The sequence below is a fragment of the Mirounga angustirostris genome, unplaced genomic scaffold, assembly GCF_029215605.1.
Source record: "Mirounga angustirostris isolate CCGP_5_RB_7025 unplaced genomic scaffold, mMirAng1.0.hap1 SCAF_7, whole genome shotgun sequence".
In the NCBI taxonomy this organism is placed as follows: domain Eukaryota; kingdom Metazoa; phylum Chordata; class Mammalia; order Carnivora; family Phocidae; genus Mirounga; species Mirounga angustirostris.
In genome coordinates, this window is record NW_026991715.1 from 104,065,751 (window position 1) to 104,077,762 (window position 12,012).

The following is a 12,012-nucleotide window of genomic DNA, read 5'->3' on the forward strand; positions in this document are numbered from 1 at the left end:
TCTTTTCCATGATTTAACAAACAAAAAAATTGGGGAGCCTGGCTGGTTCGGTTGGTGGACCTTTCGACTCTTGATGTCCAGGTTGTGAGTTTGAGCCCCACATTGGGCATAGAGATTACTTAAAAGGAAGGGTTGAAAAAAAAGATACGTTGAAAGTCTTGTGGTCTCAGGTCTGTTGCAGGTTAAGTAAAGCCTGGGGTCTCAGGACTTTTTCAAACTCAGTTTCTTTAGGTGTAAACATAAGGGAGAGGCAATAACTTACTCACCTAGGAGCACCTTCCATGAGCCAAACTCTAGGGTTACCAAGAGAGCTGTCCCGGCCTCGGGTCTCTATGAGGGAAGGAGCCAGACGAGAAGAGATCCCCTGGCTCTCCTTTGTAGTGTTGATCACAGTTTGGACTTGTGTGATTGCCTTATCATTTGATTTCTAGCTCTCTCTTACTGGGCCATAAACTCCGTGAGAATGGGTGATGTGTCCATCTTATTCTTTTTACAACAGCTTTATTGAGATATAATTCATATGCCATAAAATTCACCCTTTTCAAGTATACAATTCAGTTGCCTTTAGTGCATGTAGAGTTGTGCAACCATCAACACTATCTAATTTCAGAATATTTTCATGATCCCAAAGAGAAAGCCCATATCCATTAGCAGTTACCCCCCATTAACCTCCACCCACCCCTAGCTCCCAGCAGCCACTAATGTACTTCATGTGTTTGTATGGGTTTGCCTATATTGGACATTTCATATAAATAGGACCCTCACAATATGTGGCCTTTTATGACTGGCTTTTCTTTGCATAGCATGTTTTTAAGGGTCATGTTCATGTTCTTTCTTCTTTATGGCCAAATAATATTGCATGGTATGGATATACTACATTTTCTTTATCCATTCATCAGCTGATGCACATTTGGGTTGTTTCCATTTGGAGGCTATTATTGATTCAAGCTAGCTGGGTCCGAGGACCCAGAAGAGGTCCCGCAGGGCCAGCCAAGGGGGTCCTGGGCTTCTCGCAGGATAGAAATCAAACATGAGCCAAGAGGAAGTGAGAGCACTTTGTTGAAGACAGAGCAGATACAGACAGAGCATCTGGAAGACTCAGAAAGGAAAGGAGAGTGAGTCTCCTCTGTGCTTGGGGCCTGGGGTTTTTATTGAGGATGGTGGTCTCGTGCAGTGTCTTCTCGGGCATCCAGGAACAAAGAGGAGTGTTTAGGTGTCCTCCGTAAGTCACTTATGCCCGGAGCCAGGGGTCTTGGTGACTCATTGGTCTTGGAAAACGTTCATGATGATCCTGCCCCATCACTCCTGAGATGTTATCTGTTGTGCTGAAAGACTCCAAAGAAATCATTAACTCCTTGACCTTTACAAGGAGGACGTTACTGTACCATAAGGTGTGGGGTGGGGGATAGGTCCTAGCAAGAAGAGAGGCAAGAAAAAAAAAGTAGTTTTTCTTAGGGTCCCTTCAGTTTCCCTATCTCGTGTTGGATAATGCTGCGAGAAACATTCCTATACATGTTTTTGTGTGGCCATATGTTTTTAGTTTCTTCACATCCTCACCAACACTGGTTTATTTTCTGATTTTTGTTTATATAATGGCCATTGTACGGGTGTGAGGTGGTATCTCAAGGTGGTTCTGATTTGCATTTCGCTAGTGATTGTTGCACATCTTTTCATGTGCTTATTGGCCATTTCTGTCATCTTTGCAGAAATATCTGTTCAGTCCTTTGCCCATTTTTAAATTGGGTTGTCTTTTTATTGTTGAGTTGTAAGAGTTCTTTATATATTCTGGATACAGCCTCTTACTGATGCATGATTTCCAAACATTTTCTCCCAGTCTGTGGGATGTCTTTTCACTTTCTCGATGTTGTCTTTTGAAGCATGAAAGTTTTAAATTTTAAAGTCCAATTTAAGTATTTTTTTCTTTCATTGCTTCTGCTTTTGGTGTCATATCAAAGAAACCATTGCCTACGTCATAAAGATTTGCTTCTGTTTTCTTCTAAGAGTCTTAAAATCTTACCTTTAGGTCCGTGTCTGTCTTACTCTAGATTATATCTCCAGTGCCTGGAATAATGTCTGATATATAGAAGGTACTCGATACTTACTGAGTCAAATGAATGAATCAGTATATCTTGAATGAGGGTGCCAAGGTGGCTCAGTCAGTTAAGTGTCTTCCCTTTGGCTTAGGTCATGATCCCAGGGTCTCACGTCTCCCCGGGCTCTCCGCTCAGCGGGGAGTCTGCTTCTCTGCCCCTCCTCTGGCTCGAACGCACACTCTCTCCTGCTCACTCTCTGTCAAATAAAATCTTTTAAAAAATAAACATTTAAAGAAGTATCTCTTGAATGAATGAATGAACAGATATCTCTTGTCCCAGGACTGTTGCTACCTGCGTAGAGCCCCAGGGCTAAGAAAGTGGCAGTATACCGCCCAGGGGCTCCAGTTTGTGTGAATCTCACCCCCAGTGAACCTGCCAGGAGTGAGCTCCCACAGTTCCTTTTCTGCCATCTCCTTCTTGCCCATTTTCCCTCAGTTTTGCTTCTCTTTAGTTTCTCCACTTGACAAAATGTAGCTACGGCATTTCCTAAATAAATCGTGTCTGGCCTACTTTGGTTAAAATGCCAATAGGGTAGGTATATAAGAAAATTTTTCCTGTCATAAAAGTCTTGGTGGGTTTGATATTTCTCTTGTGGGCTTTTCTTGTGTCAGAGAAATACATTCAGAGAACATGGCAGTGTCCGAATGACAAAGTAAAAGTTGCCTCCTGGCGGGGAAGTATGTTTGGAATTTACTTCTAGAAGAAAAATGTGTACGTGCAAGCAGATAAAAATGAAAACTGAGGAATCCGGGGAAGGGTATTTTAGGAGTTCTTTGTACATTAAATTTTTTAAAAATCATCTCTCACCGTCCCACCCACAGAGGGAATTAAGCCAGCGACCCTGAGAGGTGCCTGTGTGCTGAGTGTTTACATTCATTTTCCGTCTAATCCTCAGCTGTTGAGGAGGTGACAAAAGTGAAGGCAGGTGACCAGGCCGGCACAACTTGGTGGAGTAGTACAACCAGAATTTGGACGCTGGTCCCCACCCTCCAGACCTGTACATATTCATCCTTTCCCCAGGGAAGGACTGGCATCTTGGGGGCCTGTTATCTCCGTCACCTGCCTCTGTCATTGTATCCTTGGCGCATCACGAGCCTGTGCTCACCGAGGGCAGACGGGGGACAGTGCAGGAGTTTCTGGAATGGGGTGGTGGGGGGGGGGGCTGCCATCCTGGGACTTGAAGGAAAACGGCCAGGGTATGGAGGGAATCGCTGCCCCTAACCAGCCAGCAGGCGGGCCCCCGTGTCTCGGCTTTCCTGGGGCATCCGAGGCTCTCAGGAGGCGGCCCTGACCCCCAACCCCCTTCTGTCCTGCCTGTTCTCCAGGAGCTGAAGCTGCCGGCCTTCCGAGCCCACTCCCCACTCTTGAAGAGCCGCCGGTTCTTTGTTGACATCCTGAGCCTGCTGAGCGGCCACTGCCAGCTCTGTCCCGCGGCCCGGCACCTGGCCGTCTACCTGCTGGACCACTTCCTCGATCGCTATAACATCACCGCCTCCAAGCAGCTGTACACCGTGGCGGTCTCCTGCCTCCTGCTCGCAAGTATGTGCACTCACCGCTTCCCGCTGCCCCCTCCCTGGAGCCGGGTGCTCCCGAGTCATTTCACGTTTCCGAGGTCTTTGCACATCTTCTCTGTCCGTCCTTTGCTGAGAGCGACTGTAGTAATAATAATCAACATTTTCTTTAGCGTCTGTAATGTACCAGGCTAAGCGATAAGGATTTTCGCGGCTTGATCTTAATCTACACAGTGACCCCAGGAGATGGAACCCTAGTCCCCCCCCATTTTACCGACGCACAGAGAGATTAAGAAGCTTGCCTTGGGTCGTCTAGCTTAGTAGATAGCAGCCAAGATTTGAGCCCAGCAAGGCATGGTGCCAAAACCTCTGAAGTCCATGTCACCTGCTTCCTGGCATTGGGCCTCTGAGAGTGTGCTAGAAGGGAAACCTGAGCAACCACTGTTCTTAGAGCTGTTTAGAAATGGGACTGCTTGATTGGGGCCTAGCAGGACCCACTGTGTGGTCACCAGTCCTGAGCACTGGCCTCCTAGGGTTTGCATCTTCCAGCGAGGCCTCACAAAACGCGCATCGTGGCTTTGACCATCCCTCCGTCTGCCTTGGGAGAGACGACCGCATGACTATGCTGCTCGAGTCGTGCGCTTAAAATATGGTTCTGTCCTGCCATCCTGCCTCTTAGAATCGCGCCCTGGTTTACCAGCAGTCTGAGGCTAGGGATCAGCTGTCAAGGTCCTGTCTCTCTGACCTCAAGCATCTTCGGCCAAGCCTCCTGCTGTCACAGAACTTCGCACATGCTGTCTTTTCTGCCCGGCGAGCTTCCCTACCCCACCCCGCCTGTGTGGTCCTCGTTAAATGTCACTCGGGCCCCGCATCCTGGGCAGGTGGGATATCCCTGATACACGTTTCCATGGCATTGTGTACTTTTAATTAACACCCACCTCCCCTACGAAACAGTGAGTTTCAGGGAGGGTAGGGAGCCCAGTACATCATAAGACATCAAAAAAATATATATATATATTGGTGGAGTAAAGGAATGAATGGAGCTAGGGGCCCTGCGCTTCTCCAAGGTGCCCTGCCAAAGAGGGGTGATATGCAAAGTGGTCAGCTGTGGTCATGACCTTTCCTTGACATCTAGTGTTTTCTCCTTAGAATTCAGTCAGATTTGACATTCCCCTCCACAATATGTTATCGTCCTGTTTTATTATGTCGGCCCCTCCCCAGTCCTTGAGTCCCACGGGGGCCTCAAGAAGATAGTACCCATTTTCTCCTGTGGCTTTGTCTGCTCTTGGCATGCTGCCGTGAACCCTTCTAGAACGATCACCCAGTTCTAGAAGCATGGCTTTCGAGTTTTAAACACTCTATTGTTTTCCACCATGGCACCATCCACTTGCTGTTATTTGTAATCCCTTTCAGGGCTTTGAGTTTACAGCCTCCCAGTTTGTGATTTGCTCTACCTTGGGCCAGCTGGATTTGCCGTGTTCTACAGAGAAGGCAGTCTTGCTGGGTGGGAATCCCGCCTGCCTGTGACTTCAAAGTCCCAAAGCGACATGCCACTCTCTTCCATCTTGGGCTTACAAGACATCCCCATCAGCCTCAGCCAAGGGCAGAATGGGCATCGCATTTCAGGCGGCCCAGGAGGAGTCTGCACCGTGGCCTTTGGCCCGCAGCTGTCTGTGATCTGTGGGCTGCATTGAGGCCGCATGGGGGCAGGGGACTGAGATTTCCATGGGGCCATGGAGGCTGTCCCCCAGCGTCTCTCTGGGGAGCTGGGACGTGAGGCGCACACTGGAGACTCCTTTGTGCTATTGCCGCCATGGTGGAGGGAAGGGAAGGGGGCCTTTCAGACGGAGAGGCAGACGCCCCCACCCACAAGTCTGAGGGTAGCAACCAGCCTGGGGCTGCAGGAACGGAGTTTTCAGGACACCTGCCATATGCTCAGAGGCCTCAGGAAAGAAAAGTTTCCATGACAGCCTGAAATCCTATTCATTGTTCCTTCCCCTCTCCCCAGGCTGACTGTCGGCCACAAGGGGGGGGCACCTTGCCTCAGGAAACTTTGAGTTCTGCTAATTCAGTACCAAATAATTCCTCAATAAGAGCTACAGTTCTTGCCCCCACCTTTTGGTTCTTCAGGTTTTAGAGCTGCTTCCAGGTAAGGGCCTTGGCACAGATGGAACCTTCTCACCTTCGTAAGCCACCACGCCCCCATGCATAAATCAGGGGTCGGTCAAGGGGTCCTTGTCTACAGGCCAATGGAAGGAGGTGGAAAGAGCAAGAGCTTATAGGTTGTTCCGTGGCGGACGTGTGGCAAAGCCACCCCATGGGCTTCCTATGACGGGGTTACCTGCATTTCCTATACAGGAGAGCATCCTAATCTAAATATAGTCTAGATAGAAATATAGTAGGGCCGCGCTCTCCGCTCTCTTCTTCATCTTCTACAGCTTCCCTCCCCCTGTCTTTTTGTGGTTGTTGCTGTAGGTGCTTAATTAAAAGGGTAACTTGACAGCATGGAGACCGCACCCCCTCCAGGTGAGTTGGCTTTGATAGCCTGCCTTTACTGACATCCCAGCGGGGGCAGCTTTGCTACTGACCGGTCCCTCTCTGTGCGCCCAGCCCTGCGCCGAGCACTTAACAGTCACATCACGTGGAATCCTCCCAACCAGCTTACATGGTTGTGCTGTCATCTGCCCAGTCCAGAGGCTCAGAGAGGCTGAGTAACTGGCCTAGGGTCACACAGCTCACGGTTTTGTTTATTTTTATTTGCGGTAAAATTCATATCACAACGCGAAATTTACCACTTTAACCAATGTACAGCGTACAGCTTCACGGTGTTTAATACATTCACACTGTTGTGCAACCGTCCCCTCCCTCTAGTTCCAGAACATTTTCATCACCCCAAAAGCACTCTTGTATCCATTAAGCAACCACTTCCCTCTCCTTCCCACTCCCAGCCCCTGGCAACCACTCGTCTGTTTCCCGTCTCTATGGATTTGCCTATTCCGGATATTTTGTATGAAAGAGACACAACATGTGAGCTTTTGTGTCTGGTTTCTTTCACTTACCGTTTTCAAGGTTCATCCACGGGGTGGCACACATCAGTACCGCATTCCTTGTTGTGGCTGTTGTATGGATACACCACAAGTTGTTGATCCTTTTATCGGTTGTTGGACATTCAGGTTGTTTCTGCCTTTTGGCCGTGAGGATTGGTGCTGCTGTGAACATTCACTGCTGGCTTCGTGAGAGCACCTGCTCTCAGTTCTTTTAGGTATAAACCTAAGAGTGGAATGGCTGGTTGGAATGGGCTCTTCGGTGCTGAACTGTTGAAGGAAACTCTAGAGTTTTGCTTTAGCCCAGCTATTGCTGCTCAGAGATGACCGGGTGTTGAGTCCTTGGCCCCGGGGCCTGGAGCGGCCGGAGGCAGGGGATAGGGAGGGAGGGGCGCCTGGGTTAAGTTGGTTAAGCGTCTGACTCTTGATTTCAGCCCAGATCATGATCCCAGCGTCGTGGGATGGAGCCCTGCCAGGGCTACGCGCTGAGCGTGGAGCCTGCTTAGGATTCTCTCTCTCCCTCTGCTCCCCTCCCCCTCCCATGTGTGCTCTCTCTCTCTAAAAGATTTTAAAAAGGAGAGAGGGTGGAAAAGAAAACCAGAAAGGCCAGAGGCATGACCAGGGTGGCCTTTTTGCTAGGGCAGCGTGGCCTTCAACGTAAGACATTACTATGACAATTTAAAAAAAAAAAGTATGAGATACATTTTTATTGCTAAAAAAATTTTGTATAAAAAAAAATTGGTTTCCCGAAACCTGTAGTCCCGTTACCACAGTTTGGTGTGTATACTTCCAGACCCGGACTTATTTATGTGTTTTCATAATTGGGAAAATAAATCTATTTTTATTTACAAGGGAGAAAAAAATGAACCCTAGATTACACCCATATGAACTGCCCAGTAAACAAAATTGCAGGATTCCCCTCTTTTCCCCCCTTTTTCATTTTTTTCTCTCTCTATATATAACCCCAATTCCATCATACTTTCTCTTCTGGACCGTGAGCCCCATCCTGCCCCTAGCTGACTGCTTCTGGTACATGAAAGGCAGGAAAAGCTAAGGATGACAAGTCTGTTTCTTGGGGTAGAGTTCTGACTTTCAGGTTTTTGTAGGTGAGGCCAAGTCTTCTGCTACCCTTCATCTCAGCTCTCATCCTCCTCCCCAGGAGAGGGAAGCATCAAGCAGGAGGGTGGTCACGTGGCCTTTCTGCAAGGCACTGGTCCCCATGCAGGGCCGGATCCTTTAGCCCAGACTGAATCTGCCATGCAGTGCTGCGCGTACCTGGAGAAAGGCTCCTTTTCCTACTGTACGTTTTTTTTTTTTTTTTTGAAGACTTTATTATTTGAGAGAGAGAGAAAGCGTGCGCATGAGCAGGGGGAGGAGCAGAGGGAGAAGGAGAGAGAATCTCCAGCAGACCCCACACACTGAGCGCAAAACTCAGCACGGGGCTCCATTCCCACGACCCTGAGATCATGACCCGAGCAGAAACCAAGAGTCAGACGCTTAACCTTCTGAGCCACCCAGGTGCCCCTCCCCTACAGATATTTTAACAGTGAGATTCAAAGAATAAAGTAAAAAACCTGTTGCCCATCCCACTCGCCAAAGATAGCTTCTGGCAGTACTTTCTTCTTTTCCCAAAATTGAGCTGGTGTATTTTCTAGAAATGTTCTGTGCATATAGAGACATAGGGTTAATCCTCACGATTAAAAGATTCTGTACTTGCAAATTTTCCTATCCACTAAAATTTATTTGTAACCTCAAAATCGGTATTCACAGAACTCTGGTGGTCATTCGCGGACATGTGCAGTCACCCCATGTGCACATTCCCAGCTGAGGTCGAACAAGGCAACGGTCTGCCTTCTTGTTTTCAGCTCTCATACTTAGAAACAAGGGTCTTTTTCTCAGTCTGTTTAGTGCCACATTTTCTCGTTTTTTTGCTTGTTGGTGGTTTTACTGTTTAAAACAGCCCTCAAGGGGCACCTGGGTGGCTCAGTGGGTTGAGCATCTGCCTTCGGCTCAGGTCAGGATCCCAGGGTCCTGGGATCGAGTCCCACGTCGGGCTCCCTGCTCAGTGGGGAGCCTGCTTCTCCCTCTCCGTCTGCCTGCGACTTTGCCTACTTGTGTGCTCCCTGTCAAATAAATAAATCTTTAAAAAAATAAAATAAAATAAAACCCTCAAGGGGCTCCTGGGTGGCTCAGTCAGTTGAGCGTACGACTGTTGATTTCAGCTCAGGTCATGATCTCAGGGTTGTGGGATCGAGCCCCCCCCTTGGCTCCATCCTTAGCAAGGAGTCTGCTTCTCTCCTCTTTCTTCCTCTGCCCTCCCCCTGCACAAGTGCTCATGTGCTCTCCCTCTCCCCCTCCCTGCCCCCCTCTAAAATAAATAAGTAGATCTTTTTAAAATAAATAAATAAATAAATAAAAGGGCCCTCAAGCATCATGCTGTCTAGCGTTCCTGAACACAAGGCTGTGACGTGCCAAACAAAGGAAATCTGGGTGCTAGATAAGGTTTGTGCAGGTGTGAGTTGTAACGTGCTGGCTGTTGAGTTCAGTGATATTGAATCCAACAGTATATTGACCAGAAATACACAGGTTCTGTATTGATCGATGGATGAAAACGTAACCAGAGGCTCACAGGAACCTAACCCTGAACTTCCCCTAGGAGCGTGGTTCTGTGTTTACTAGGGCAGTGTCCCCAGTGACTTTATCGAACACAGCTTCTGTGAATAACCAGAATCAACTGTGTGTTTACACAAGTGGGTTAATACCAAAAATGCTTTCTTTGTAGTGCATCAGGGAACATCTTTCCTGTCAGTCTGCAGGATTTGCCTTATGCTTTATCGATTGCAGAGTTCTCCGTATCATAAACACTGCCGTCTCTGTGATGACTCATTTAGATTGCCATCCATTTTTTTCCACTACTGTAAATAAACAGTATGACAACAACTATCATTTTCCCTATAACTTTGCCCATGTATGTGTGTCTGTGAGAAAAATGCCCCGCCGTGCAATTGCTTTGGTCAAAGGTGTGTGCGTTGTGTGCATTTAAGATTTTGATAGATAGCATTAAATTTCTTTGCAGAGGCTTTAACCAACAGATGACGAGATCCCTTTTTTTCTTAAATTGAGCTTAATTTGTGGGAGCCTTTGGAACCACGCTTCTCTACCTAAATAAACGAGGAGCAGTGTCCCTCCCCCATGCCGACCCCTCATGGGTGTCTCCTTGTGACTTTTCTTCTGTGCTCCCAGCACGGAGTGCATTTGCATCCCACCTTTCTGACTTGTCCTGTCCAGGATGCCCAGATGAGAAATGAGTTTCCCAGACCCAATTGATTTGAAAACTCTTTAAGTCAGAAATCAATAGCCTCATCTCTTAGTGAAGGTACAGGTAGAAGCCGTTGCCTGTCTAGGGCTTATGCTCTGGACCTCAGGAAATTCTAGGAGAGGCCCAGCCCATCTCTTTCCCAGTAAAACACCTTCACTCCCCTTCAGTCACCCCTGCATCCCTTCCTTCCCGCACCCCCCTGCTTTGATTTCTTAGCAACTGCTGCTTCTGAGAAGCAGCTTCTCTGACAGCAGGGCAGGGGGGTAGGATGGGGTCTGTCTGTTGGAGATCTGGAAACTTGAAAGCAGTCTTAATCCCTCCTGGTAGACAGGAGTGAAGGAAGGCCTGGGGAAGTTATAAGCACACCAGCTATCCCCCAAACTGAGAATGCTTGAGATGCCTCTAGGGCACTAATTTAGCCAGCAGATGCGAAGGGGGCATTTTCCCAGGTGGCCTTTTTTTAGGGGTGTACTTTGGACGAAGCATGAGATTTATTTACAGGATTAAACCCAGATCTGCAAGGACAGAAATATGGCTGCCCCCATGCAGGAGGTAATTTGTGTAAGGGGGGCTAGGAGGGGGGCTCCTGGGTGGCTCGGTCGGCTAAGCATCTGCCTTCGGCTCAGGTCATGATCTCGGGGTCCTGGGATCGAGCCCTGCATCGGGCTCCTTGCTCAGCAAAGAGCCTGCTTCTCCCTCTCCCTCTGCCGCTCCCCCTGCTTGTGCTCTCTCTCTCAAATAAATAAATAAAATCTTTTAAAAAATACAAAATAAATCTAAAAATTAAAAAAAAAAAAAACTTAAAAAAGGGTGGCTAGGAGGAGGACTACCATTTCCTCCCTGCCGTGGCCTTCCATTTCAGAAATCGGGATGGGTCTTCCGTTCGATGTCTGCACTTCACATGACAGTCGTCGATTATTTTCTCCAGAAAACTGCTGCAACATCAGTGGTGCCTCTTCTAATCAGTGGCATTTTGGTGGTGGCCACACAGCGCGGGGCGGACTGGAAAACGTGGTCTGTCTCACGAGGGCCACACCAAGTACATCCGGGCTCGGGCTCTGATGTAGTGCAGTGAGCGAGGCCATGGTGATTTTCCATTTCCTGTTCCCATCTCTGCAGACTGGCAGGCTTAGAGCTATTTTCAGGGAAAGGATTTTGGGTGACGTGTCGGTCAGGAAGCTGGCTGGGCCGGAAACTCAGAAGTGTAGTTTGCTTTATAGCAAGTCTAGTGCTCAAGCCTGTTGGTCCAGGGCCTGGGATTCTTGGATCCAGGTGGGGTGTGTGTGTGTGTGTGTGTGTGTGTGTGTGTGTGTGTGTGTGTCTGGGGAGAATAAGGGAGGAATCTTAAGATTCATGGGTTAGTTGGAGATGCAGTGTTCAGGAGTCCTTGACCCCCACGGGTGAGTCACTCAAAAAAAACATTTATTTGACCTCTACTGTACACCTTGGGAGGCGGTGGCAAACAGAAGGAATATCTACAGTCCTTGTCACTGAAGATAATTCATTCCACACACACGTACCTACATGCGCTGAGCCTGGGAGATGGGGGTGGGGGGGCACAAAACAGATCAAGTCCCCGTCCTCATGTTGCTTGTGATCTGGAGGCATCTCCCAAAGAAGCAGCCTTCAAGCCAGGGATTACCAGCAGGGCTCCCGGCACCTGTCCAGCGCAAGCTAGTGGCCCTTCTAAGAAAATCTAAGTGTCTTTACTGTCAGGAAAATAGGCTGGCCCACATCTTAGTGGGAGGATGACCAAGACATTGACGTCAGGCACCCTGTCTGATCTTCACTTATCTGCAGCTTGGCTGCTGGGAGCTAGGCGTTCATCTTTCTTTTCTTTTTATTTACTTTAACCTTGAACCCTCTCTGGAGTGAAGAATTGTGTCTTACCGTACCCTGTCCTCTGTTACATCCAGGATTGCGTTATGCACATTCTCCTGTTAATGCTGATGGGAAGAGGGCAGAGCTAGCGAGTTCTTATTCATTGGACCCCTTCCCCCCGGGAGAGCCACCGCCGAGTTTATCAGATTATATCTCTTCCTTGT

The 12,012-nt window shown here is 48.4% G+C and overlaps 1 protein-coding gene across 1 annotated transcript in view; it reads left to right on the forward strand.

Annotated features, from left to right (window-relative positions):
* Positions 1–12,012, forward strand: part of CCNJL (cyclin J like) — a 52,783-nt gene that overhangs the window by 23,385 nt on the left and 17,386 nt on the right. The window contains exon 3 of the mRNA XM_054513747.2: positions 3,419–3,632. Within this exon, the coding sequence (XP_054369722.2) occupies positions 3,419–3,632 (214 nt within the window). The remainder of the gene's footprint in view (positions 1–3,418; positions 3,633–12,012) is intronic.